This window comes from Thermomyces lanuginosus (assembly GCF_041956635.1).
Source record: "Thermomyces lanuginosus strain ATCC 200065 unplaced genomic scaffold VTN49scaffold_32, whole genome shotgun sequence".
In the NCBI taxonomy this organism is placed as follows: domain Eukaryota; kingdom Fungi; phylum Ascomycota; class Eurotiomycetes; order Eurotiales; family Trichocomaceae; genus Thermomyces; species Thermomyces lanuginosus.
In genome coordinates this window covers 831,860-859,655 of record NW_027192366.1, presented here as the reverse complement: position 1 = coordinate 859,655, position 27,796 = coordinate 831,860, and the positions used below count along the sequence as shown (strand labels likewise).

Sequence of the window (27,796 nt, the reverse complement as noted above, 5' to 3'; positions counted from 1 at the left end):
GTGCCAAGTCTCTCCCGCCGATCAAATTCTGTGTCTACGACTCCTCGACGCGAGACGGAGATCGATGAGTGGATGGGGAGATGACAAATGCTCTATCCAAACTGCATGACACATCAGTATGTGTGGATTGGCCATGCAACCTCGGTAGATCGAGGCAGAGCCCGGAGAAAGGGATGACCGTCGTCCACCGAACCACCAAAACCAGACGAGCACCAGGAAGCTAAGGAGCTTGTCCGGTGAAGGCGTTACTTACATCGATGAAGATCGATCTATCCCGACCAAATCTAGTCTGGAACCAGGAGTGAAAACGGGCGGGGAGGGTGAAAAGGTGAGCGAAAGTCGAGCGGAAATTGAGAGCCAGATGTTCCAGAGACGACGGAGTGAGGTGAAGAACAAGCTGCAAGCCGATTCAGGGACGAGTCTAGTGGTGAGCAATGTCGTTTGGCACCGATGGGCGATGAAGAAGCAATACCTGATTCGACCGTGGCGTTGAGCGCTCGGGTATGGATTAGGTAAGCTCCGATTTCGCTAGTCCGTTTTTGGTTTAGTGCGGAGAGGGCACGAACAGAACGCGCCCTGATCAGCGTGTTTCATGCCATTCGCGATAAGCTGCGTGACGGGGAATTGAAGGGAGATTGGCCTGGATTGTGGACGTTCGAATAGGGTGTATCGCTCAAGAAAACGCCGGGCACGTTGTCCGGTGGAGTTACTTGGCCAGCTGTTTGAAACAGGGGCAGATACTACAGTAGCAGGTTCAGGATGCCCAAGCAGAGAATGCTACAGAGAACAGTAAAGTCTATCCATACGAGCAAGGCCGACAATCGCACCCCTAGAATGTAGAGAAGCATTTTACTCCTTGAATATGCCAGCGGCTGGTATGCTACTGCTCACCGAGAGTCCTCCGCTCGAATATGCTCTGGATCGGAGCCGATCCCACATTAAACGCTTCCCTGCCGACACTCTCTACCTTTGTAGACCGTAGCCACCAGTCCTATTCCTTGGTAAACCGGTACGAAGCTAGTGATTCGCAGGACAAAGTCATCAGGTAGAACGCGGAGAAACGGACCAGGACAGGCGTGTCGCGGACGAAAGCTGGAGGAAGAACGAAGCGTTGCCACGTGCCGTCGGAAGTCGACAAATCACACGGGAATCACGCGCAAAACTGCCCGATCAATTCGATTTGCACACACGAGTGCTGGCAGAAAGGGGAGCGGAGGGAGGCTCGCTTCGAGCCGGGGATGCACAGTAAGCAACCTACCACCCAGTGTGCAGGAAAAACAACCCGCGTAAATAGCGCTATTGCACAGCAGATCAGACGAAATCATCCGATCAAAAAGAATCTGACCTGTTTGAAAGAAAACATGGCCTGGGGTGAGCCGAAGGGAGGACTGGAAATAGAAAAGCCGGCGCTGGAGCGTTGGTTGGAGCGGGGAAGCACCAAAGGTAGATCGATCTAATAATCCATTTATCCCGACCCGAATCTCTCGTCTCCTCATTTTTCTCTCGCTACGCTCTGCTCCTCTCTCCAACGGCTATTATGTAGTCGCCAGCTTGCGATTTACCTCTCTAAATGCGCGCCGTCGACTCGTCTCAATTGTCCTGCTGAAATTTCTTCTTTGTCGGCTGCCCCAGCCGCGCCTCGAGTCCAGAGAAAATTCACCCTTCGTTGGCCCTCACTCTCCCAGGGCCACCTCTGCCATCTGCAGTTGCCGACCCCTGTCAGTCTCTGAATTGACGGTATGTGAGCAGTCTCTGCTTTTTATTCTCTGATTTTGAGCTCACAATCCACGCCGGCAAAGCCTACCGACACGCCATGACGCCTCGCCGCTCCTCTCGCGCGCGCACGTCGCAGCCGTCGCCCGCACTACACCATCTGAACTCGTCGAGCTCGGGGAATTCTCTGACACGCGGAGAAAGAAGCACACGCTCGAGCAATAAACTTTCATCTCCGCAGCGATCATCGAACCGCTCCCAATCCACCGATGATGTTCCTCAGACGCGCCAGCGCCGCGCCCGAGACGATGACCTCGATGGCCCGTCAAATGCAAGGAATGAAGAAGAGGAGGAGGAAGAGGGCGACAACGATGATGAGGAAATCACTCGCTGTCTCTGTGGTCAGCAGGAGTATCCCGGCCTGCCGCCCTCCCGCCGGGCGGCACTGAGTCGAGGCCGTCATAGAGGCGGCGACTCTCGAGGGTCTCCCGGAGATGGATCAGATGCTCTCGGCAGCGATGACATCGGGAGCATGTTCATTCAATGCGACTCGTGCAAAGTCTGGCAGCATGGTGGCTGTGTCGGCATCATGGACGAAGCCATGAGTCCAGACGAGTATTTCTGTGAGGAGTGTCGCAGAGACCTCCACAAGATCACAAACGAATCCAATGGGTAAGTGGTGACTGTCCATGTGCTTTCAGATTGTCATTGGATTGCGACCTCTTTCGCTGCGTTTGAACTACATGAATCACGGCAGCTCCTATGCCTCCTACATCGAGCCTTTGTTTCGAGTCCACTGCAAAGCACTTCAAGCACACAGCAATGTTCCCTGTCACATAAGTGGAATCACCGCTCACACATCACCAGGGCGCAATCTTCCCAGTTCTTGCCAGTGGCGGCCACCTCCAGTCCGGGTTCGACCTCTAGAGAGTCCTCGAGTGACGACCGTCGAAAGCTCCGTCAAAATGACCCCCCCAAACGCCGTTCCACAATGAACAGTCGAGAGGCGGCTTATGATGAGGAAGAACAATTGCGACGAGCGATAGAAGAGAGCAAAGAGGAAGCTCGGATGAGTCACGACGATGCTGGGTCGCGCAGACCCAAGAGGGGCCGGACCGACAGTGAAGCGTAAGTGGCCATTACCGTGATGGGATCGATGGCACGAATCTCTAACATTTCCCCCAGTACGAAGCAAGCGGTCAAGCGACAGAGGACGAGTTCTCCGTCTCCGTCCGAAGTAGCCCAGCCGAGCAACCCAGCATCAGCACCTGCTTCCGATGATGAGTCGAAACCGAAAACAAATGGCACCAAGAGACAACGAGGAAGTAATCGGGAGTTGGATGAGCCGGAGGCAGAAGCACCGGAAAGCACGACGAGGCGAAAATCGCGCTCGGATCGACGACGTGAAGGTATGGTGTTTTCCCGCGCCGACTTTTGCAAGGAGATTTGGCTGACGACACGGGGAGCAGAGTCCGACCATGAAGGCGAAGCATCATCGACCAAGTCCACCGGTCCTGCTCCGGCGACGGCTGACGCTGAGCCATCCGAGGCGCGCCCCGACACACCCGTCCCGCCAACGGAGCAGGCAGCACCACGTGCATCCAACCGAAAATCAGGGCGACCACCGGCTCGGCGTGGCGGCCGATCCGGGCGCAATCATCAGAATCGTGATCGCGACCAAGCGAACGGAGACGGCCGTCAGTCGCCCAATTCTCCATCACAGCGAGATCGAGGACGGGACTCGCCGCAGGGTGCAAATGGGGCGCATGTCAACGGAACAGAAAAGGGCAAGCCTCGGTATCTGAATCCGCACCGGACGTCGATGACGGAGCTCAAGCGACGGGTCGCTGCTATCCTGGACTTCATCTCGCGCATGCAGGTGGAGATGGCCGTTAGCGGGGAGAGCTCCAGCACGCCTCCCGGCGGCAACCATGACAACAGCCGACAAGGGTCACACACATCCGCGGTCCAGGGCCTCCAGGAGAAGCTCGACGGGATGCTGCAGACGACCAAGGACGAGACGGGGAAACAAGCCTCAGCCGATGGCGCTGCCACCGCTGCTGACGGCCAGGGGTCTTCCACAGGAGACGGTAAAAACGCCGCCACTGTCAAAGAACGGGACTTTAAGGACCTCAGCAGCGTCGAGATGATGGACGTTTTGACACGACATCTCTTGAAATGGCAGCAAGAATATGGCAAACTCGGTGAAAAATAGCCAGCCCCTCTCATCCTCCACATCCTCTTTCTCGGCGACATAATTCTCGATGCATCATCTATGGTAGCCCTCTGGCCTCTCAGATACTCCTGTACAAGTACGATTTTTGTCTATTCAGCCGATGGATTCAACCCCAATCCGATTGACTCTCTGATATGAACGATCTGGTTTCAACGAGTCGACACCTGTTATTCGTTACCTCTCACTCTTCCCTTTATTCGAGAGTTGTTTTCTTGGTCTGGTTGGCGGTGGTTGTCCGTGTTATGTGTGTCATTTATACAATGTCTGGCGCCGCGGTCACGCTTTACACATTGTCATTTTTTTTTTAAAAGGACTGTGGTTCGGTGTTTTTGTTTTTATCCGTTCAACTGGGTGTTCAGATTTGGTCCTTGTAGTGTTAACGAAATGGGTGTGGTAGGCTACTAGGTAATACTAAACTGTGCTGTATCTTGTGAATCGATTTTGAATATTGCTGCGGGGCACATCAAGGCACGTCATGGAAGTTCAGACAAATAGGTCATTTGCTCTAGACTTTTTCAGAGACACAATGTTTTCGGGAAGATTTAAGAAAAGGACATTCACGGCCAAGAGGCTTGCAGGTACTTAACTTGTAAGAGAAGCTAAAATTTAAAAAAGTTTGACTTTCTGTTGCTCATTGGTTGAGGTAGGTTTTATTATTTGGAACGGTGCCTGACAGCTGAAAGCTCCATCTTGGATCCGTGTGCTGAGCTGAGCTTCCGTCTTTAAAAAGTTTAATCAGAGACAGGGACAAAGCAAAAGGCAAGTTGGTTATCGACGAAGAGATACTACGCAATGGACTTGATGAAACACACTTTAGGTCATTGACATCGTGTTCCTGGAAGACGGAGCACTCGACATACACCCATGAAAAAGAATAACATAACGTTGACATGAAAAGACATCCCGAACATAGCGTTAACCCATTGACACGGGTTCATCCACATTCATCCATCATCATGACATTGTACATTGCCATCCTTTTATCAAAAATCATAAGCCATGACGAAATCCCTTCCCAACATAATCATCATAAAAAAAAAAAAAAGAAAACAGTTTGCATAATCGAGTCGAAGCGTGCGTAAACTCTTTTACAGGTTGGCGCTGCCATGGACAACCTTGTAGTCCACAACGAGCTCGTGCCCGCCGTGGTTGACAACCAGAGCACGGACGCTGCCGCTGCCCTCGTTGTAGGCATCGCGGATGCGCTCGAACAGGCGGCCCTGGTTGAGGACAGGCAGACTCTGCTTGACATCGCCGGTCTCCGTCATGGCGACGATGCGGCCATCCTCACGCACGTCAATGACACGGTACGTCAGGAACACGGGCCCACGCACGGTCTGCACCACCACGGAAGGCGACGGGTTGGAGACAACGCTCGAATCCTCCCGGAGCTCGCGAGTGAAGAGGTCCACACCCAAGTACCGGTACTGACCGGTCTGGCGCGAGACCGAGATCCGAATGACCTGAGCAGGGTAGCCCTGCAGGATCAGGATATCACCCAGACGAACAAAGTGAGCCGGGATGGTGATGGTGTCGGCCGTGTAGGTGCCACGAGGGCGGACGACACGGACCTCCTCCCGGATACGGGTGGGGCCCGGAGGACCCTCGATCACCTCGTCCCGCACACGATCATGGTGGTGATGAGAGAAGGGGTGCAGAAGGCGGTCGGCCGCACGCTCAACACCGCGGCGGAAGGAGTGGTAGTTGCCGTCGTCGTCGTAGTAACCCATCTTGCGTCGAGGAGCTTCTTCGCGGGCGACTTCCCTCCGAACAGTGACTTCTTCTTGAGACTGACGAGGCTCTTCGTAGGTGTCGACGCGGTAGCTGTCGCTCACCGAGTGGGTGCGAGGCTCGTAGGTCTTCTCGGACTCGTAGACGGTGGCCTTGTAGTTGGGCTGAACGCGACGGCGATACTCGCGTTCAGTGATGTCGATCTGAGACTCGAATGGATTGGGGTCGTAGACCTTGCGGCGCTCCTTGTAGGTGACAGCCGGCTCGCGTTCTTCGTAGCTATAGGCAAGTTAGCCATCCGTATGAGACGGGAATTGAGCAGAAGTATATATCAATAACAGTAGGCAGAACGTGTAGTCGACAGAGGACGCCAATTGGTGCGATGGAGAAAGATTATGTGATCGTCTTGGCAGAGATCGGGCGGCACTGGTGGGGCGGAACAACCAGCGGAAACCCGCCCGCCCTCCACGATCTCTCCGACGCTTTTCCGCATTGGGAGATCAAAACAAACCACGTCGACAACACACAAAGACAGGAGGACAGAGAAGAAAGGGAAAAAGGAATCGTAACTTACCGTTCACGAGAGAGTTCTACCTCGGGATAGCGCTCCCGATCTTCGTAGATAGTCGTGTACTCTTCGTAACGACTAGAACCTCGACGCTTGTCGGCAGTGACACGGACGTCGACTTCTTCCTTTCCGTAGATGCGGGGATCAGGGAGTCGGCCGCCAGCAGTATCTTCCCGTCCGACGCGTGAAGTGGAATCAAACTTGACTTCTCCTTCTACGCGGGAAAGAGTAGTCTCCGCGACAGCGTCACTCCGGTACGACGACGGGAAGACACTGGGGGGGATCGGAACACGCGCCTCAAAGTCCAGGTTGACTAACCTTTAAAGCGTCTTTCCTCGAATGCCTTTCGAAGTGTTGGTGCAACAATTCGAAAGGCGAGTCAAGAAAAGACGAACCACCGAACAAGTCCTTTTGGTTCCTTTCTTTTGATGGAAGGGAACAACAGGAAGGATTGAATGCGGCGAGATAACTAATGTTATCTGACCACGATGGATGGAATGGCAGTAGAAGGCTTGGAATTGATGGAGAGAAAAAGAAGAAAAGAAGCCAGAGCGAGCAGAGGGGGGGGGAAGGCCACGTTAATATGATGGCTGGGAGCGCCGACGCAAGCCTGGTGGCTGTTGCTGTGGGCAGATGGGGCATTGTTTTGTTGTCGTCGCGAGGTAAACAAAACCATTCCTCTTTGGGACTAGCGTCGATCTGGGCCACTCCACAAATCACAATCCGCTGATCCACCCACGATCAGCCGCTGCACTGGCCACAAGATCCGAGGTACAATCATCCAGCTCGCTGCCAGTTCGTCCTGCTGCCCTCACAGCTATCATGCCTTCAAGTTCATAGCAAAAAATCCCATTGTTGCGTGCATCGAATTGGTATCGTAGATCTAATTACACAAAAGTTTTGAGAGCAAAACCACTTCATCTGTGTACTTTGTACAGCATCGGAGCTCACTCAAGCTGAGATAAAAGAGACCAGAGACTCAATGCCACGACTTTCACATTCACCCTCTCGGTTCCTGTTAGATTAGTTGACCAATCGAGCCGGATTTCCGGGCGTTACCTTCTTGCGTCGTGATTTCTGCCAATGCCAGATCGAGTTTAGCGGACTCATCACCTCATTGCTGCCCACACCGCTCGGCATCCCAACCACCTCCATTGTTCCCTGCGAAATGCGCTGCTACTTGCGCAATTGGAGAACTCGATCACCCCGCAACGAGCTCTCCTCGCACGGCCATTCGTCCTCTTTAGGGCCGACAATTGTAATCAACTGGCTTTTGGGATGTGGAGTGATGGAGCCTGAAGAACGAGGAGGTCTCAATTCTCATGCAATGCACCGCATGTCGAGAACTCGAGCCCAGAAGCCCAGACACTTCGTTTGGAGCTTGGTCACCCTGGCAACTGCATCCCAAGTTTCAGTTGGGTCACCAATCACATCAGCCCCAGTCCCGCTAACACGCCAGCCTCCCCAGCCTCCTCGGCCCGCGCTAGTCGTCTCAGGGATGAGAGAGAGGGCCAGAAGGGAATATTCCAACCACCTCCAGGCGGGATTGATATCGGTTGTTGTGTGGTACTTTTCGCCACCGGATATCCGAACAGACTGACACAAGAGTGCTCATAGAAATTCCTGGAAAACCTCAAGAGGCCTGATGGATTGGCCGTGCGGGGTGCTGGTAGCTACTGTTTTCGATCTTCATGTTTGATAACCAGTTCTGCCATGCTAACTTAGTTTTCTAATGATTGATGATCGTCCTCGACTGATAACATTATCGACTTAAAGATCAGGTTCTGAAGGCTGAGTTACAGTTTACACACAGGAAATTGTCAGCTATTGCGGCTCCAATTGACTTGGTGGGGGGACGAAAATGACGACAACGGTCCACCCGAGGGCGTTGGATAACCCGAAGGATCGAAAGCCATCGAAGCTGTCAAATACAAAATATCGCGACTCGAATGTTGCCATGGCAGGAGATGATCCAATGGCGTTCTCATGTGTTGGATTTCGAAAAGAAATTGTTTTGCTCCATACGAGACATTGAACAATGCAAACATGGACATGTCCTGGAAAACGATATTTATATTCTCTCCAGACGACAGCATCATCTCACTGATCATTAGTTCCATCACTCGTCACACATTACAGCGTCGGGTAGCCAAGAGAAATCGTAAACAAATATGAAGCAAAACACAGCAAACAAACCAGTTCCACAAACCAAACGCTCATATTGTATGTCCACATCCAATTATCCTGATACATATGAGAATCCAACCAAAAGGGCAAAAGGCCATCGAATACACACAGAGAAGAGAATATAAAAAGGCACGATCATCAGCGAGTTCAAAGGAATACGTAAGATATCATCAACGTCGTCAACATACGACGGAGAAGCAAAAGCTCATTAAAGTCATGAAAAGTAAAGTCGAGGTCACCTCTAGTCAACGGAGCTTGTGTGGAAGATATCCCCTACTCTCGTAGACCAAAAGCCCTTCGAAGCAACGGGAACCGTCTCTTGTGGCCACCCTTGATGACCACTTCAGAAATCCCAGCGAATCTGTCATTGGCGGCTGGATCTTCAGAACGGATCCCCGGCCTGCCATTGCTCTCCGAAACACCATTGACGGTATCGTTGGGCATGGTGGATTTTGCAGGCGCCTGCTGCCCATTCGTTGACGCGCCCTTGTTCGTCTTATTAAGTTTCTGGGTCGAGTCCAAAGGCAATGCCAGCCCATTTTGGACACCCGCTTGGAGCCTAAGAGTGCCTTCTTTCATAAGGCGTAGCTCCTCGCGAGATCGTTCGAGGTGCGTGTCTCTCCGGGCAGGGCTGTCGTAATCTGATTTCCGCACTTTCCCAGTCCAAGAATTCCGGCCCCTTCTGGAGGTCGACGTCAATCTTGCCAAAAGTCCACCCTTCCTTGGTGGAGAACGAAGGCTCTCATATCCATCCAAGTTCGACTTCGTTGGATGAGACCCGAGGCCATCGTCGGAACTATCATCTAGATCCGTAGAGTCGCCATCATGCTCCCCATACGTTCGCGGGATGCCGCGAACTGGCCGGAGGCTAGATTCCAGTGGCTCGTCTTCATCACTTGAATCCGCAAATCGGGAGACAAACCTAGATGATGACGCCGCGTTCGAGGATCGTGATAGGGTAGATTTCTTCCTCAAGGTCCCGAACGAGGTCGACTTTCGAGTGCCGCGCATGCCTGGCTCCCGTGGATCGAAGCTTGGACTGCTAGGCCGAGAATCCCGCAGTGTTCGCCTCATAACAATCTGACCATCGGCTCTAGAAGCAGGCCGGCGGGCCCGCTTAAAACTACTCGATGAATCACTGCCATTGGATCTTGTTTTGGATAAGCGGTCAGTCATTGGAGGGAGTCCGAGAGTAAAATCAGGTTCCACAGTCACAGATCTTCTGTTACCAGATGTGTGAGATTCAGAAGCGGGACTATCCAATGCCTTTTGGAGATGAGATCCCTCCTTAAGGTGGGCTGACTTTGGCCTGGAATTCGATTTGTTGTTCTCCACAGCCGTCACGGAGCCGATGACGATCGGCGCGGGCGGAAGTGGCCACGATGTATCTGGACTTGGCTCTTTGGCAGCGCGTTCAGATATTGCCTGTTCGTCGTGTTCAGTTGCAGGTGAAAGCGGAGAGACGGTCGATAACGACTTGGAAGGTAAAGGACTGTCCACAATGGCATTGATAGAGCCGAAACCATCACCCTCAATTATCTCCGGAGCATCACTATAGATACTCTCTCCAGAGTCGTCGCTGGATTCGGCGTTCTGAGGGCCGGCCTGAGTTTCGGAAGGTTCCGTGGCTGCTGAAGGTGACGCCTTTTCGATCTGACTGGCTTTAGACTGACTTGATGCCCTGTCTGACGGTCCCAGCGGAAACGCGCCGGGAATATCACGGAGCTCGAAGCTGTCTCTCCTATCTTCCATGGGATCGGCAGGCTGAACATTGATGTGAACAGGAGGCTCTGAGGTCTCTCGAGACGGCTCGTTTCCTGACTTAGAAGCGGTAGACGCCGGTAAGGCCGCTTGGGATATCGAATCAGGCACCAAAGGCGGCTTATGATTCGAAGCTTCAACAGGAGAACGCTCATTGACTTGTGTCTCGGTAGGATGGAAAGTTGATTCAACGGTATTCGTACCCGCATTGACTGTTGTCGAAATGTCTTGCAACGTCGCAGCTCCAGGCTGCGATTCGACGTGACTATCTGACCGTACAGCGCTGCTGTCCGAACCAGGAATGACAGATCCATTAACATGATTCTCGGATCCCTTGACTCCTTCACCACTCTGCTCTCCCGAGCTCGCCCGTGACCCGCGGATGCTGCCAAAAGCCGGCAAACTCGGACGGGGGCTGAAGACGGGTTCGAAGTCTTCATCGTCGACGCTAGTCCTTTGGCTTGCTTTCTTCTTGCCAATCGGGAACCAACTGGACCTTGATTTGCTTTTATCCTTCGAAATAGACAGTTCAGCCACCGGTTCTGACGGTGTAGGCGGACTGGCTGCAACGCCAACTACCTCTGCTTTGTCGTCGAAGCTGACTCTAGGAACCTTTTTCCGCGAACCGGAACGGGAACCCTCATCGGAAGCGACAGATCCGCCGTCCGAGATTTCAATTGACGGTTGCGCATGACGAATTCCGGAGTTGCTACGTGCATCAACAGGAGCAGTTTGTTTCATAGCTGACTTGGCTGGGGACATCGATCGTGACGGGGGCTCATGTATCAGCGCATTAGAGTCTGTGGTGACCAACTGATTTGCAAATCTAGCTGATCGGCTAGGGCTGATTGACGACTGTCTCGAGGATTGCTCCCCACCACCGCGGACATTCAGACGTGCCGACGGTAATGTTGGTGCTGACGGAGACCGCGGCCGACGAACGGTGGAGGTACCATTCTTGACCATCGTCTCAGACTCTATTGTAAGCGCGCCATGAAGGATACTTCCGTCAAATCTCTGAGATGACTGTACTTCACTGTCATCGCGCGAGTGGCGTTCTGCTGGACCAGGCTCTCCAATGACACTGTCAGCTTCGTCTTCCTCCCTCACCGTCGACGGCCACCTCCTTTGCTGCGGCCGTGCTTTGGACGTAGATTGAGCCTTCGAACCATTGATGTAGTTTTCAGATTTTTCAGCTGAGACAGGTTGTGACGTCTCCGTTGATTGGATTTGCTCATTCGTCGTCCTGGTGTCATAGCTGTATTGAGACGACTTGAGTTTCTCTGCTTGTGCATCATCAAAGTTATTGCCCATAGCTGTCTTCGACGCCAAGTGGCTACCTTCAGATGGTCCTGGAGCTTCTGCTGCATGCGCAACTTCGGCGACATGCTCTGACGACGATGGTTGACTTGCGCCGGAGTCAAATGGCGAGCTATAAGGGGATTCTCTCTGTACCGGAGATTGTATTGGGGATCTTGTTAGAGGAGAATTCATCGGGTATGAAAAGTTGATCGATGTACGGCTTCCTGATCGCCCTACTTCACCAATACCTCGTACTCTCTCGACTTTTAATGGCGGCTGTTCTTGCGATACAGACGGCCTTCCATCCAAGCTTGCGCCTCTCCCCGATGGCAGTGGCGGCGGTGATGTTACCACCCGTCTCGGTTGAACGCTCAGCGAACGTTTATGACCCAGACCATTTGTGACGACATTCTCTGGCAGTGGTGGCATAGGCGGGTGGCTCGCCAAGTCCAAGGAATGAACTCGAGGACTGCTGCCGGGTGACCGATCACGGAAAGTTCTCGTTGTCATCGACCCGGCGCTGGGGGATCGACGGAGAGAAGCTCGGCTACCACCGCGGCCTATCGATGAATTCGACAGTTGCCGCTGTAGCATGCGCTTTGTCTGGACATCCCCGACAGACGTAGGCGGCGGGGTATGACTGCGTAGAGCAGCGGCGGCGGCAGCGGAACTCAAACTCGCATTGGAATCGCGATGTGCGAGAAAAGCCCGGGATGCGGCGGTTTGCGCTGAGGACGACGGTGTTGGGTTCAGAGGCTATCAAGTTTGAGTCTGACGTCAGCGTATTCGACAGGATTCGATCTCAACGAGTACGCAACAATTGAGCTCGGAACGAGAATGAAATAAATAGCACAGAGTCAACAACAACAAAAAAAATGAGATGGAACGGACCTGATGACGAGAGGAACTTCGGCGTCGAAACATGGCGACGGGGCCTGCAGCTGCAGTGAGGAAGCTTGCTGGGAAATTTCCGCCGAAGCTGCAACTTTCTCGCACCAGCGAAGGCAATCGAGTGAACGGCTAATAGTCCGAGACACGACCTGTCCGGCCAGACATGCTTTCTTCGTAAGATGAAGCTCTTGTGGGCAAAGGTTGTCGATTGAGCGATATGTCGCTTCCGATATGACTGCGATAAAGTTTGTCCCACACTGCAAGAAACCACGGCGGAAGCAGCTGTGAAGTTCACGGGCGTCCAGGTACCTGTCAATCGGATGGCGCAAAAGGCGGTAATTAGACATTAATCATCCGAACCAAGCTCCGAGACAAAAGAACAAAAGGAGCATCAGCTATTTTGACTACCAGCGTTTCGCAAGACGTGACGATGATGCGTCCCCGGATGCTCAGGCTGGGCATTGCGTGGATCCTGCGATTGGCCGCGGAACCCGTGGCTTGACTTGGGCTGGTGGACTTGTCATTGATTTGCGCTAGCTTGTTTTCGGTATAGCCTCGTCAGTTCCGTGTCCACTGGGGAATTTCTCGAGTTTCCCGAGATTCTCGACTCGATATCCAAGCTTCCGCGATTGATGCTTTGCGAGCTCCGCAATTTATCGATCTTTGTTCTCCGGCTGACGTTCATCTTAGACCGCTGGATCGGTTGGCACTAATGCGCCTCTACACTTCCTAAACTCTTCTTTTGTCACAAGATTGTCAGTAGTTGTTGCCATTGGCAAGATACGTACGGAGAAGTTCCCTCCATTTGCAAAACCCGGCATCGCCATACGACTAGGCCGAGTAAGAGACTACTTAGAAAACAATTGAGCAGTGGAGACAAGCAACGTATAGACTGTTCTGGCGTTTCTTTTGTCAGAATCAATGCCAGTTATGTGTAGCTTGAACATGGTCAATCGATCATTTGTAGAACCTTGGTCTCATAAAAACTCAGAATCCATACCCATGCCAAATATTCATTAACTTGATAGATATCCCAAGGACGTATCGCGAAAAAATAAAGACCCATTAACCATAATAACATACCCAGCCTGAACAATATGTCGACTACCAGATCGACACCAGGAACAACATCGAAGCAGTGAGAAGAGAAGAGATCCAAGCCAATGACCCCGCCTTAACCAACGGTGCAATCGACAAGTTCGTACTCAATTCCGTCATATAAACATTCGCAAACCTAATGTTGGACGAGTTGAAACAATTCTCCTCGGTAACCTCGGGGCAATCCTGAGGCTCAGCGAATTCGATATCAACACACTGTTGAAAACAATCCGTTAGGGATGTGATATGATACTCGATGAAAAGGGAATCGGCATACATTGTACAAAGCAGCCCCATGCTGTGCAGCTTCAATCACCTGGATCGTCGCCTTATCACCGACATTGACGGTGATATTTGGCGGCAAGGGGACCTGCGGCAAGCAGAACGTGCCCGGGTAGGGGCCGTTTGTCGGCCCGTAGATACCGAACGGTGGAAGCATCGGATGGCTCATGTTCGGTGGCTGCTCACCGAGACCCAAGTTGAAGTAGAAGAACGCCGATTCGTGTCCCTGAAACCAGCCGGGCTGAATGGCGATGGCGCCCCCTTGGACGGGCCATTTGGTTCGGTTTCTTGAAGTCGGCATGCCTCCGCCTGTGATAGTTCATGAAACGCATCGTTCAGTATGCTCCTTTCACCTTGAGAAGGAAATCAATCGCGCACACGTAGGATGGAAGACATACAAGGATACATCCATTGCATCCCATAAGGATATAGATAGGACCCATCGGACTCCATCTGCCCGAGGCCGTTTGTTTCGTCAACGGTTCCATTCGAGTGTAGATTGTTCCCTCTCCATCCCGGATACACGATCACCGTGTGCGCATTCACCAGGTTGACGATCCATGACCAAACCACCACCGCCACTACCGTCGCCGACGTCGAGAGATGCCTTCGGGGAAAACGCATGGTTGTGGCCGCCCGTTGCGGTGCACAGGTCGCAAGAGGGATACCCGCTCCCGTTGAGATTTGCCCTCGAGGAGAGCCAAGCCAGCCGAGATTGAACTCGATCAGCGATATATCTTGGCCAGATATGGGACAGGTTCAAGTCGGTGGTGGGAGCGGGAACATCGACGGCGTTCGTCCATCAATACCTGGACTTGGTCTTGCTGTTTTAGTGCTAAGAAATTTGGCGGGCATAGCATTAATTTGACTTCATTTAACCCAACTACAAAGGAACCGTCCTCTAGCGGAGACCAATGCACGTTGCTTGGTGGTCCAGGCCTGTAAAGTTGCCGGGGGTTGAGCGTCTAGGGTGGTGGAGCCACTGGCCTGGCTTTGGTTGCTCTTCACACTCGGCTAACCCGCATTTCGCCCGCAAAATTGAATACATTATTGATTAGGCTAGTTGTTAGTTTATTCGTCAACGGATATTTGATGCGATGATCGAAATCATTTTTTTTCTTTCCCTTCAAATTCTGTGTCAAAACGGTGCTCGGTACTCTGCAGGAGAGTCTTGTTCCCTGGTAGTGTGCCATTCCTCAGCACGTTGGCCCAGGTGCTGAAATGCCCCCAGCAAATCGGGGGAAATAAAAGACCGCCTGGCAATTGGGCGATCACAGCGACCGGGCCGTGCGGCTGGACGTTGACTTCAACCTCTGCGAACCTCTGATGTGATTCGATTAGACGCCGACTCGATCCTGACCAATCAGATGGCGAGATGGCTTCTTTGTGCTGCATGAGCGGATGACCATCACATCCTAAGCCAGGCTAATTGCGGAGCGGAGGGCATTCTGCAGAATGATTTGCTGTTGGGTTGATTCGACTCGCGCCGACTCCTATCAACATTCCGCAAGCATTCGGAAACCGGCATTGCTGGGCTCTGATCAATCCTGAATCAATGTGGCTTGTGGTTGGGTTCGAGAAGGATCATCGACCATGTAACTTGGATGGTCGACAAGAGGACTTGTCCACCTTTCTGCTCGTAATTTCCAGTGTGACCAAGAAACAAACTCAGCAGTGACGGGCTGCTCTGAAATCATCTAGAGTCGGTAGAGTCGAAGCAGTCGGGTCTCGAAGGGAGATCTCCCGCCACTCTAATGTTACGCTTCACATCGGAGAAATTAAGGAACATATGGAGTACCCCGCATACCCTAGTCTAAAGCTGTCAACTTTTTGCCAACTGCTAGAGACTCCATCGAGTTGAGCAAGTCCGAAGAGTGAACAAAAGCGACGCCATCCTTTGTACTACCGAGGGGGAGGACTGCATTCATATCGAAGCCTTTCGTACTTCGACTTAGGCATACTCATACAGAGTAATCTGGCATATGGTATTTCATAGAGATGAGGGGAATGATATAGTTGCGTCGGCTCCGACTACCCGACTCGCACCGGCTCGCAACTTCAAGCCCGGGGTGTGACAGCACCGGACGGGCCGGGACAGCAGTGAGTCGGTAACGATCGACCGTAACTCCGCGGCTTCACTTGCATGCGATAAGCATCGGGGATGCCACCGGGCATGATGCGGAAGCTGCCTCGTGCTGCACCTGCGGGCGGGAGTGATGCGAAGGAGCAGCTAAACGGAGGGGGTTATCGGGGCTAGGGCTGGATAGCCAGTTAGGGCTAGGGCAAGCTACTAATTTGAATTTAATTGGACTTTTTGGATTAATCTCGTGAGATGATTGGCGATTGGTTTCACGCCAAGAATGTGAATCTGAAGGTTCTTGTCAACGGCTCTTCTGAATCATTTCAACCTCCTGTCCCACGTACGAGTACAATTTGGTGGAAGACATTGAACTTTGCTGGGTGGTCTCGAGAGAAGAGCCCAGCTGGCCGTGGGCAATGCACACCAATGCCGCCCACGAACAATCACACCGGCAACACAAAAAGAAAAAGAAGAAACAACCCGCTCTCAACCCAGCCGCTCATGGCAAACGCGTCCAAGTCACCGACGACGATGGCTGGACGCATGTCACGAATAGCGGGAGCCTGGCCATGAGAAGGGCCGCTGCTGCAAATAAAAAACAAGAAACACTCAATCACGAAGCCTCCTCCGACTCGGAATCGATCCAGATCCAACCCGCAGAACCCCCACGACGACTTACCCTCCCGCTCCTCAAGCGTCAATTCGACGACCATTTCGCCACATGGTCCCGTTCCTCAACATGCGAGGCATTAACCGCCGCCGTATCAGCGCACGCGACACCGGTACAGATGGACAGGATTGTATGCATCGGCCTAGGCAGTCCCAGCGGCTTTGTGGGCGGCGGCTGGGTTGATCGCCGCAGTGTAGCGCTGTATCAGCTCGCGGCTCTGCGCTCCATCATGGACTGTTATCGTCGGGCGTCGCCGAGTCGTAGCGTCGAGGTTTATGCGCAGGATCCCGTGTTTAATGAGCTGGATGTGCAATTGCTGTCGTCGCTCGATATTGCGGTTGTCTCTCACCCGGCCGGGTTTGAGATGGTGGATAATCGGACGTTTCTCTATGCCCCCGGTGCGGAGAGGAAGCATCTCGAGATGTTACTAGCGGCGGATCCGCCCTTGGTGTTTGGCGGGCCGTTGGAAGATTCCCCTAGTGAGACGCTCGCCGGGTTCTTGTCCAAGAGCAACGCGGTCAGAATGCCCGAGTTTGACGCGAATGGCCATGCGTTCTGGAAAATGAGCCTCTACTACCCATACGCTAACGGTTCGGAAGCGTGATCGTGCTCGTCCGGAGGTTTCATCAAGTCACTGCTTTATTACGGTCACGTCTCCTGTATATATAAACTACCTACAGATGGCACATATAAAACAGCGACAAATGACTCGACAGACCCTATACAAATCCCAAATCCCTAGTGTCCTTGCGCCGAAACATCAACAACAACAACGACGACGACGACGACGACAATATCAACAAATACACGCTTGGAAAACCCCAAGACAATGCACCCATCAACACCCAATATACATGCAGAGCGGGCAAACCATGCACGCTTACGCTGATACAAGAGTTGTGCTCAACACTCTGGGATTTTCACGCCCGGCTTCAACTCTCGAGCCTGGTCCAGGAGACCCCACTTGTCCTCCCATGCTTTGCCGGGCTCGTTGTACCTCACTTTCCATGGTTCGTCAATGGCCTCGAACCTGATCGTTTGTCAGTACGCCGACAATGACATCGCATGGGGAGTGTTAAAACTCACCAGAAATACTTTGTTCCATTCTTTCTTGCCGGACACACCCAGTCCTCCATGAACTTGTTGAGTTCGTCGATCCCGGCAACGGCGCCGTCCTTCTTGCTTTGACATTCAACTTGACCGCAAGAGTTGCCACCTCCGGTCGGCCAACCAATCTCGGAAATGATAGCGTCCTTCTTCGTACCCTTGACCAAGGACGCGTCGTGTTCTTCAAAGAAGGTCCACGTCCAGCTTGCGGCCTGCTCGACGGGGACACCACCAAAGAGCGGATGGACATTGGCCATGACCACATCGCTGGCCTTGGCCAATTCCGGTGTCCAGTTGCTACCCAGATCCGACGTTGCGACCGGAACGTCAATTCCTCGCTTTTTCAGTTTGTCACGGACGTCGTCCATGTGGTCGACTAGTGCTTGCAACGCCTGCGGCGACTGTGCTGCCGCGAAAAGCACTTCGTTCCCGACCGCGACGCCTTCTATCAAGGAATAGTCGTCCATTTCATCGAGGACTTTCTCCAGGGTGTCCATCTGCCGCTTCGTCGTGGTGTCGTTGTTGACATCGATCCAGACGCCAAGCCAGAGCTTCATATCTTTTAGCTCCAGGCGATCAATGGCGTGGAGCACCATCTCCGTCTGGTTGCAGTCCATTCCGTACAACCGTATCCGATCGGTCAGTTGGGAGATGACGGCCAAGTCTCTGGTCACGTTGTTCTGGCTAGGAGGCCACGTCAAGCATTCCGGATACTGCACTCCCCAGGGCGTATAATCCATGCCATAGAAAACCTTGTGAAGATTGGGGTTGTCCATGAGAGCCTTGATTTCCTCGGAGTTGAGGTCCAAGTCACCGTTGACTTTGAGATCCTCGTCCGCATTATCCAGAGTGGCGGGATCAGGCTTTGAGCTGCTGCTGCCGCCGCCGCTGCTGCTTGATGATTCTGGACTGTCGTTTTTCCGACTTCCGAGGATCCCTCCCGTAATCGCTCCGGCGATGATCGCAACAATGATGATGGCGAATAGCCAAATCTTCCACGCTCTCGATTTTTTGGCCGCTGAATCGGCCAACATGGCTGCACTAGCCCCTCCCTTCTCTCCTCCATCACCGTGAGCAACCGGCGAATACGACTGACCCGATCCTCCATCCATGTTTCCAGCCGCCGCCGCCGCCGCTCCAACCCCCGCGCCGGCAGCAGCTCCGGATGCCGCCGACGCTTCGTGGCTCCCCGAGCTCCGATGGAAGCTCAGAAGGGACCGCCGTTGCGGCTCGGGCAAGAACCCATCATCACCATCATCGACGATATTGTCCGGATCGATAAAAGCTTCCTGCGGATCGTTTGCAGAAGAAAGGCCGCTGGGGTAGTGAACGTACGGATCGCCCAAACTGTGTCGGGAGAAATGTGGTGTTGCCGCGCCGGAGGCCGCGCCCGCGCCGACCAGACCAGAACCCGAGTGAAGTGAATCCGACGAACGGTCTCCCAAGGAAGACGGATGATCCTGATAGGCCGACATGGGTCTCAGGTAGGCGTTGTCGTAGCCACTACCGGACATTACGGTTCCGGGCTGATGTGGTGGTGGTACCGGGTGGTCGCTGTAGGGCTCGTGGTAACTATTTCGGGCGGCTGCGTCACGATCGTTTCGATTCCCAAGGCTGTATGCCAGTCCGTTGATCCCTCTGCCGGCAGTGTTTGGTCCGAAATTGTCCATGCCGGGCGTTGCCGTGCGCATCGAATCCGAATATCCTAAACTCGGGTCGGGGTTTGCACCATGATTTCCGCTCTGTTGTGCACCCGGAAGATCGGATGGATGGTCATGGGGTGACGACATGATCACAACCTAGCTCTTCTTCGGGGGGTTTTTTTTTTTTTCTTTATTGCTTTTGAAAGGGGGGGGGGGGGAAGTAGAGAGGGTCTACTCCGTACTCCAGAGGGTATTCCGGCTTTCTTTGCGAAAAGATAAAGCCAAGACTGTCTTCTCACAAGCCACAAGACCTTAGAACACAATACATACCATATCTGCTAAACCCTCTTGCAAAAGGTGCACAAAGTAAGAAAAAAAAAATCACCAGAACCATAGACGGAGAAACGCATACGAAATTGCTCTCCCGTCGATCTCCATAAGAACTTGACCCGAGTCCCAGGCAAGACAAGACAAGACAGACACAAAAGAGGGATGTGGGGGTTGCAACCGTTGCCGGGGTGGATACCTCAGAAGCGTAAACACATGGAGCGAAAATGACTTACAAATACGGGGGGGTTTCGGACAGCTTACTTTCCTAATCCAGTTTAATATGGTTACCTTACGCGTATCCCCCCCCCCCCCCCCTACTTAAGGAGAAACGCGTCGAATCAACGCTCGACAGTGGGAAAGGGGAGTTCCCCGCATCACCGGTTCTGGTTGGATGGTTCCCAAGTTACGAGCGGGTTTCTGTAATACGAGCACATATCTTTAGAAGGGTGTCACCTCGGCTTCTTCTTTTCTTCTCTCCTTTCTTCAGCTTCGAAAGAAAATAAGGTTTGTCAGGGTCTGAGTTTGGCACAACGGCACCGGAGCCACGGTGACTTGACGCGGAAGGACCAGAAACTTTGACTCCGTAACGGGGCTAGGTTATTGTAACCTTTATTCGGTAGGTATCCTATGCCTGATACGTGGCCGGAGTCAGGTGACTCTTTACTTTTTTGGGTCAAGTCTTGCTAGGGAAAGGTACTTAGGCCAGGAGAGCAGTAGTGTGTGTGAACATCGTACGATTTGGAGCTGTCTACGATTGTATGGTCAGTGCGGGTTGGACGTTTTTTTTTGAATTTATTTCTCCGTATGACTACCAGCTAGAACACTGTAACGAGACTTTCAATGCAACTGCAGTAAATGCAACAACGTTACTCGTTGGTGCAAAGCATCCAACCGTATCCTCCCTCCAGGAATCATACAAGACCTCACACCATTATCATACATAAACATTCCCGCGCAGAAATCCTGAACAAGACAAAACAGGACAATGGGTATCTCGTTTGCGAAGATAGGATGGCTGTCGGTGAAAGGAGCACATCAATATCCAGCTTCTACATCTCTTCCAATGTCGAGGATCACACCGCGGGAGCGGCCGACTCTGAAGGATCTAACCAAAAAAAACAAAATCCCCCTTAACTCCGCGGAGTCCCGTAATTCTGGAAAGGACCGAGCACACCAGTTGAAATCCAAATCGGCTCAATTGGCATCATCCTCGCGACTGCGTCCAGACTGTCGGCGACGTTCCAACCATTTGCGTTTCCCGGGCCGAGTTTCAAAGTGCGAAGGAATCGACGCGGGATCGTGCCCATTTGTGACCATCGTTTTGTGCATTTTATTGCGATAGGCGTCCACTTAAAAGTAAATTAAACTTGATTAGCTTTTTGTCGGTGAACCGCCAAATTCCAAATTCTAAGCTTTTTTTAACCCCCCCCCCCACTGTAACCAGTGTGCCGGAATAAATACGAAAGCGGGCCATTGGGTTTTTACTTACATGACCGCTGCAAAAACCCAGGCCGCCCCGCAAACATGCGGCTTTGGCTCCAGCTCATTCGGTAGCCGAGTTCATTGAGTATGTTATCCTTTTGATGTCTACTCCGTGACAATCGCGGCACTGCAATGTCGACTTGGCCATCCAGAGACGGAGCAGGTACCAAGGTCCGACCAACCGTGACCTTATTATCATCACCGTCATCATCATCGTCGGCCATCCCATCGTCGCCAATGTGATCGTCTAAATAGCGTTTCCCCGCTACAACCCGCCCCGGTGGACTTTTCAATTGCATGGGGAAGTAGGCCCGCGGGTACACTGCGTTCGAGAGACGGTACGAGTCCGGGATCTCGTCCATGTTGACTTGGTCCAGCATCACCTTGACCCGAACCCGGCCGCCGCGCTGCGGATCGTCAACCAGGATGAATTTCCGGCGCTTTCCTTCCGGCAGATCTCCAAAGAGCGCCCGCTGATGCCTGAGGTTGTGAGAATGGCTCGGGCCATCATCGTCATCTCCGCCACCGTCGCATGTTGCAGACGCACTGAATGGCCGGCCAGGTTGTCCACCCATTCCACTGGAGAGAGTCATCGACGGGATCACCCTGGTTGTTGGTGAGAACAGTGACGCGTTCTGCAGGGACTCTCCTGGGCGACTTTGAGGAATGAAGGAACTGGAACCGGTTGCAACCATAGGACGCTGTTGTGCATGGCCAACGTAAACATTCCCTAGATGGCGGTTAATGCAATCAGGGTTAGAGATCATGCCTACGTTGCGAACCGGGTGGACAACTTTCAGGAGTAAAACCCGCCCACCATCGGCAACGCGGAGTCATGCCCAGAGGGAGCTGGAAGGAAAAGCCAAACCAGAACCTCTTCAAGTTCTTTAAAACAAACAAGAAACGGTCAAGAAAAAGAAAAAAAACACAAAGAATATCGTCATCATATACACTTGACCTCATGATATCTTAATACGGCCGGCATCTAGGAAAACCTCCCAAATATGTTCTCCAAGCACAAGTATCCGCACCACCAAAATAAACACAGAGCCAGTGGGTAAATGGCACGAGCAAAATGGCTGGGATATATATATATATATAATATATATGAAAATATCCTAGAACCGAAGAAACGTACCGCGAACGTCCTCATTTCCAATACTGTCATCCGGGCGGTACTGTGGGTGAGAAGAGGAAGAAGCAAGAGGCAGAGACACGGGTGGACGGGCCGTCGGCTGTGGCAGGCTGGGGCTAACACCAGACAGTCCATGCGTGATCGACGGCGTTGGCGAGGGTAGCGTTGGCAACGAACTCGGCTGGTTTTGCTGCGCGCTCTGCCGCCGGTTCATCTTGGCCATCCTCCGGACACGGCGACTTCGCATGCGGATGTCTTGGTTGCTGTTCCGCCAGCTGTCGACGGCCCGCTGGATGAGGCCGCGCTTGCCTCGCAGGGTCGGATTCAGCTTGGCAAGAGCCCAACCAACGGCATTGCATTCGGTCTCGTAGACCAACCGGTTCCCTTTGTACTGCTCCTTACTGCAGCACGCGCGAGGGTAAACACAATTCTCGGACTTGAACTCGGGCGACAAGCTGTCCACGTCGACAGACTCCACGTCGCAGCGGATCGTGTATTTCATTTTCACGCGGTCCCGAGAGTATTCGAACTCGATCCATTGCACGCCGTTGGCATCTTGGTGCACCACCAACGGAGTCGTCGCCGGAATGGGGCCGGGAGCCGCAGTCGAGTTGCTGCTGGACGACTGAGTCACGGGCGTGCTACTAGGTGTCATCACGGGCATGGATGAGGACGGAGCGGTGGTCGCCCCCGGCAGCCGCGGCACCGATGAGCGTTGCTGTTGGGGTTCACCTGGTCGGGAACCGTTTCCGATTCCCAATGGCTGACTCTGCGTAAGCGGATGCTGCATCGGATCCGGACTCGGCTGCGGAGGCAGCATCAGAGGCTGCGAGGTCATTGGGAGGTGCGGCGGCGAATGTTGGGGATATCCCGACTGATGCAGCGGACTGATCGACGGATACGAATGGAATGCATACATCTGCGATGATTGTCCGAAGAGGCTCCGCCCCTGTTGGTCCGGGGACTGCGACGAAGTCAAGCCAGCAGGAGAGCTTGACTGCGGCCCGTGGTACATCGAAGGAGGGTACGGTGGCCGCTGCATCTGTCCTGTCGCCGTGATCAAATCAGGAGGGCCTATGTCGGTCGGGTCAGCCAGTGCCATCCAGGACGTGGGAACGACAAAGACCATGAACCAGGACGACCGATCAAGAGCCTAGTCCCAGAAAAACCTGCCGAGGGAGCTCCCAGTCTACGCTGTGCAATGACCCAACTTTCCCGCATGTCTTCCTCCTCCTCCCCGTTCGGATAAGGCTCGAGAAAAGGAACAAGACAGGCTTACCACTAGAAGGATATGGAGTAGGATTGCTCGTTGCCGGATACGTATTCGAGTAGTACCCTGAATCCTGGGGCGCAGCGTATGGAGACGGTTGCTGCAATGAAATCCCGTTCAGGGGATTCGTCGAGGAGTATTGGCTGGAGGAGATCGATGAGGAAGGCGGTTGACGAGGCGAGTCTGGTCGATGTTGGGATGATTGCATAAGACTTCCCGGCCGCTGGTTGGGAGCACTGATGTGACGAGACTGCGGCAAGTCATATTAGCCTGAGTGAACAGAGTGCATTGGACGACAGTTGGACAATAATCAACAAGACACACAAAATGGGAAGAAAGCCAGTCTGTGACGACAGTGGTCGACGCGCATCAAGTCCGATCTAATTTGGTATCTTTGCGAATCGGTGAGCGATGAAATGGATGGCTCGGTGAATGACAACCGGCCGTGCAAGTTCGCCGGAGTACTGCCGCACAATCATCCCAGCGCAATCGAGGACAATCATGGAGACCCTTCAGCTTCACATGCCATATGTGCCACGACTAAACTCGCTGGGACGGAGGCGCTCGTCACTCGTCGACGAGCACCGCTGAGTCCTTTACGCGCCTAGCGGGCCCGGATTAGGGGAACAATGAGGCACATCCGTATAGTACATGTCCTGGATCCTATCATTCGCGCCATTCACGGCCGGGATGCCTCCCGATCAAATATGGCAAATTCAATCGTATCCTGGAGCCGAAATCACTTTTGGCCGAGGCCCGTCGCGACCTCTGCGACAACCAGAGGATCGTGAAGGGACCATTTTTCCCGATCGCAAGCAAAGAAGTCAACCTCAGCCCGTATAAAGCATCCAGAAAATTGACGAGCTAGCTTGCAAACGACATCGACCACGACGCCGATGGATCCTTCATTTTATTCGCGTCCGGTCTCCGGATTTCGCTTCCATGGGAGGCCAAGAAATCCAACTCCTCCTCTCCAAGAGACTGGCAACATCGCAGGAGTTTCCAGGCAGCAAGAATGGCTGAATTTGCGAGTTATGCGTCTCATGGTCCTTGCGTTGGGCCATTGTTGGATGCTCCCAGCGGTCCGAGGTGATGACAGCGCGACGAGCCACCGCGTCGATCGACTGGCAAGAAAGACAGGGAAAGAAACACAACAAAACATCAAAAAAATCCATGAGACAAAAACAAAAATCTTACCGATTCGGTGCTAGATTCGTCCTTATACTTGGTCATCGGTGGAGGGCCAATCTCGGGATGAACCATGACCGTCATGGTCGGACCGCGTGCGGCTGCCAGGGCTGCGTGTATAGGGTATCCGGGATGGATGGCAATGGTTCTTCAGCCCTTGTCTCTCACGACAGGGAATGTGTGCGTCCAACACGACCCCGGCAAACACCACCGAGGCTGCTCAAACGATACTAACAAGGTTTCCGGAGCTGATGCTGACTGATCGAGGCTTCTGGGGCCAGCAGCACTGAAAGGGCGCTGGGCATTGGTCGTACGGGACGAGCCGGGCTGGGATGCTGGGGTGCTGAATGCGAGCCGAACAAGTCGAAATGGAAAGGATAAAAAAATAAAAAGAAAAAAAAAAAAAAAATTACAGGGCACCGATCCCAGGCCGGTTGCTGGATGGTCCAGGGTAGTTATGGTTCTGACCTCGTTGGCACGGGCCGAACCAGGATGGCGAACGCAGTGAAGATACAGAAAGTAGAAAAGCAATCGACCAGTGATGCAGAGAAAAAAAAAAATTCAAAAGGGAAAAGAAAAAGCTGAAGACAAAAATCTCTGAACACCAAATCGACGGACGACAAGAAGAATTGAGACGAGAGACTTGGCCCGGCAACGGACAAAAAAGGGTTCGCGCCAGGGAAGCACCGAGGTCACGAACGATCTGAAGCCATTCGGGGATGGGGGGGAGGGCAAAAGGGTTCAATTGTCCCACGAAATATGCAGGGCTAGGCTGGGCCCGATGCGTTAGTGGGGGTGGGATTGAACAGGAGGCCGTCAAGAAAACGGATTAGCAAGCAGCGCAATGGACCGTGGGATCGCGATTGTGTTTCTCAGTCGGAAATGGAGGTGATGCAGATTGATTGGACCATCGGCTGGATACAGGCTGCTGCGCGGCGCGGGAAGGACAATCGGCGCCAGATGACAGCGAGGCCGGGGCCCTAGGCGGAAAAAGAAAGAAGCTAGCTCAGATGAGGAAAAAGTTCAAGATCGAGCTGGCTTGTGCGCCGCTTGATCGTCTCTCCGTTCTGTAGTACTCTCTGTCCTTGTAGATGTTACAGACTGGGGGTTTTTCTGCGTCCAGTCGGATGGTGGGAATTGAATCGCAGGGGACCACGAAGCATTGATCAATGCTTTGAGGGGGAAACGACCGGAATCAGAGCCCCTCGTGGTGTGGGCAGGGCAGCAGGGAAGTGGTGTGTGCGGTGGTGGTGGTTGGTAGCAGTCGTGGAGGTCACAACAATTCGACTCGATCCCAAATCAAAAAAATCAGAACATCGAGGGGGACGACCAGAGAATGCGCCTAACCTGGCAGGCAACGGGCCTCGAAGGATCCTACATGGCCATGGTCCAGGCCAGCCCGGAAAACCTGTCAGATTGGCGTCAGAGTCTCCTTCCGCGATCACCGTTATTAATGGGGCCGCATGATTGGCACAGCGGGCGCCGGTGAAACCGGATTTGAGGCTACGACGGCACTCGCACCGCACAAGCATTAATTCCGCGAGCCTACAGTCTTGACGGTGGACAAGCCCTCGGATGGTGGAGGACCGTTGCGCATTGGCGCCGAGACGGGACCGAGGACGGACAGAGAGACAGACAGACAGACAGACAGACGGACCGGTACGTGATCTTGATTTCCTACCTACGAGCGTACAAGGGCTTCCGTCCTTCGTTCCCGGGCCATCCTGGTTGGCCGGGCGGGGAGGCGATGGGACGGCCGCTGGTGGGCGATCTGGCTGCTTTCTCCTGGGTGGGCGTGGGCCATCTGATGCGGGTTGGAATTGTTTCCTGTCGTTGAAATTCGCCGGCGTCGTCCTGGGACTCATCCGCATCGGCACGACGATGCGATGGCCGTGGCCCGTGATACGAGCTCGACGGCCATGAGAGATTTTCTCTATTTAGCCGTGTGACGATCACTGGCCGAGTTAGTCCAGCCCAGTCGATGACCGCGGAAGAGGGCAGCCACTGGCCCCAATCAGCCCACTCGACTATGCACGAATCAGGTACTCCTCGACAAAGCAATCGCTTCCGCGCGAACAAAGAAGTCTCTGATCATCGGAACCCTGCAGTCGTCCGTCTCTTTTTCTGGCCGCTCCCCACTTTGCGTAGACGCGCTGGAGGACCCGAGGAAGACGATCATCTCAGATGTGGACGACGGACGATGCGCAGGGTTCTGCCGTCAAATTTTTCTTCCCTTCCTGGAAAGCTCCCTCGAGACGTTGGGCCATCGGACGACCAATTCCAATTGGATTTTGACTATGATTATTATTACTATTATTATTATTATTATTATTGTTATTTTTTTTTTCCTTTTTCCTTTTTCCTTTTTTCCCTTATCAACCAAGACAGCCAATGTGGCATGCATGCGCGGAATCGCCTCATTCGACGGAAATGCTCTGGACGGACGGACGACGCCGTCCGCGCAGAGGAGGATGATTGATGCTTTCTGGTCTCCCTCGAAGCTCGGTCAATAGGAGCCTCCGACGTTCTTTTGCTTATCCACCCCCGCTTCCGCGGGCGCCTGGCCAACCGCCATCCGCCGCAGGACGGTTAGTGGGGTCGTTTCGCGCTGGCGGCCAACGACGTGCAACGTCAGCCCAACGGGGAAGGCCGCTGTTCTTCCGACGTTCCGATCGAGTCAGCTGCTTGTCAGTGTCGATCCACTCGATAAGTCGTCCAATCCGGGCGTCTGTGTCGCCCGTTGACAGCCCCTTTGGGTTAGCCGACCTGTGCCCTGTCCTGCACCGCGCCATATCGAGCCTAGTCGCCGCACGGAGGAATTCTCCACTAGGGTTCTTTAGCGTCGTTCTTTCGCGAGCAAGACTTGCCGGCAAAGGATTCAGTCGAGACTCTCGTCTGAAGAGGGAACATTGCCTAATTTTTTCGATGGCCAGCGTCTCCTGCGCACGGCTCGTCCAGGAAAACCCCGATGGGGAGGACGATCGAAGCATGACGGAGGGGATGGTCCCCCCTCCGGGACTCCATGATGTAAACACTTGGCCCGGAGAATGTCTCAGTCTTCGGGCTAGCACCAGAGTGGGAAAATCGTGGCGGTGCGGAATGGATGCGGCGCAGCGCCGCAT

General features: G+C 53.3%; 10 protein-coding genes across 10 annotated transcripts; 3 read left to right on the top strand and 7 right to left on the bottom strand.

The window, feature by feature from the left end:
• Window positions 1-34: 34 nt before the first annotated feature.
• VTN49DRAFT_5094 (uncharacterized protein) lies at window positions 35-1,700 on the bottom strand (the record flags this gene model as incomplete). Its single annotated transcript, XM_069413113.1, has 3 exons — window positions 35-101; window positions 254-421; window positions 1,678-1,700. 3 exons carry the CDS (start codon window positions 1,698-1,700, stop codon window positions 35-37), a joined length of 258 nt encoding a protein of 85 aa, XP_069267013.1.
• A 113-nt stretch (window positions 1,701-1,813) lies between these two features.
• On the top strand, window positions 1,814-3,928 carry VTN49DRAFT_5093 (uncharacterized protein; the record flags this gene model as incomplete). The annotated part of the gene is made up of 4 exons (XM_069413112.1): window positions 1,814-2,385; window positions 2,581-2,841; window positions 2,899-3,122; window positions 3,183-3,928. 4 exons carry the CDS (start codon window positions 1,814-1,816, stop codon window positions 3,926-3,928), a joined length of 1,803 nt encoding a protein of 600 aa, XP_069267012.1.
• Window positions 3,929-3,988: 60 nt separating this feature from the next.
• On the top strand, window positions 3,989-5,031 carry VTN49DRAFT_5092 (uncharacterized protein; the record flags this gene model as incomplete). Its single annotated transcript, XM_069413111.1, has 3 exons — window positions 3,989-4,025; window positions 4,703-4,778; window positions 4,848-5,031. The coding sequence occupies 3 exons, from the start codon at window positions 3,989-3,991 to the stop codon at window positions 5,029-5,031; spliced, it is 297 nt and encodes a 98-aa protein (XP_069267011.1).
• Window positions 5,032-5,037: 6 nt separating this feature from the next.
• Window positions 5,038-6,890, bottom strand: VTN49DRAFT_5091 (uncharacterized protein; the record flags this gene model as incomplete). Its single annotated transcript, XM_069413110.1, has 3 exons — window positions 5,038-5,959; window positions 6,255-6,566; window positions 6,613-6,890. The coding sequence occupies 3 exons, from the start codon at window positions 6,888-6,890 to the stop codon at window positions 5,038-5,040; spliced, it is 1,512 nt and encodes a 503-aa protein (XP_069267010.1).
• A 1,818-nt stretch (window positions 6,891-8,708) lies between these two features.
• Window positions 8,709-12,422, bottom strand: VTN49DRAFT_5090 (uncharacterized protein; the record flags this gene model as incomplete). The annotated part of the gene is made up of 2 exons (XM_069413109.1): window positions 8,709-12,254; window positions 12,390-12,422. 2 exons carry the CDS (start codon window positions 12,420-12,422, stop codon window positions 8,709-8,711), a joined length of 3,579 nt encoding a protein of 1,192 aa, XP_069267009.1.
• A 1,071-nt stretch (window positions 12,423-13,493) lies between these two features.
• Window positions 13,494-14,393, bottom strand: VTN49DRAFT_5089 (uncharacterized protein; the record flags this gene model as incomplete). Its single annotated transcript, XM_069413107.1, has 3 exons — window positions 13,494-13,703; window positions 13,765-14,078; window positions 14,168-14,393. The coding sequence occupies 3 exons, from the start codon at window positions 14,391-14,393 to the stop codon at window positions 13,494-13,496; spliced, it is 750 nt and encodes a 249-aa protein (XP_069267008.1).
• Window positions 14,394-16,265: 1,872 nt separating this feature from the next.
• On the top strand, window positions 16,266-17,123 carry VTN49DRAFT_5088 (uncharacterized protein; the record flags this gene model as incomplete). Its single annotated transcript, XM_069413106.1, has 1 exon — window positions 16,266-17,123. One exon carries the CDS (start codon window positions 16,266-16,268, stop codon window positions 17,121-17,123), a length of 858 nt encoding a protein of 285 aa, XP_069267007.1.
• A 299-nt stretch (window positions 17,124-17,422) lies between these two features.
• VTN49DRAFT_5087 (uncharacterized protein) lies at window positions 17,423-19,416 on the bottom strand (the record flags this gene model as incomplete). Its single annotated transcript, XM_069413105.1, has 2 exons — window positions 17,423-17,549; window positions 17,606-19,416. The coding sequence occupies 2 exons, from the start codon at window positions 19,414-19,416 to the stop codon at window positions 17,423-17,425; spliced, it is 1,938 nt and encodes a 645-aa protein (XP_069267006.1).
• A 1,377-nt stretch (window positions 19,417-20,793) lies between these two features.
• VTN49DRAFT_5086 (uncharacterized protein) lies at window positions 20,794-24,758 on the bottom strand (the record flags this gene model as incomplete). Its single annotated transcript, XM_069413104.1, has 5 exons — window positions 20,794-20,948; window positions 21,089-21,811; window positions 22,220-23,290; window positions 23,496-23,736; window positions 24,684-24,758. 5 exons carry the CDS (start codon window positions 24,756-24,758, stop codon window positions 20,794-20,796), a joined length of 2,265 nt encoding a protein of 754 aa, XP_069267005.1.
• Window positions 24,759-27,180: 2,422 nt separating this feature from the next.
• Window positions 27,181-27,796, bottom strand: VTN49DRAFT_5085 (uncharacterized protein; the record flags this gene model as incomplete). Its single annotated transcript, XM_069413103.1, has 2 exons — window positions 27,181-27,331; window positions 27,441-27,796. 2 exons carry the CDS (start codon window positions 27,794-27,796, stop codon window positions 27,181-27,183), a joined length of 507 nt encoding a protein of 168 aa, XP_069267004.1.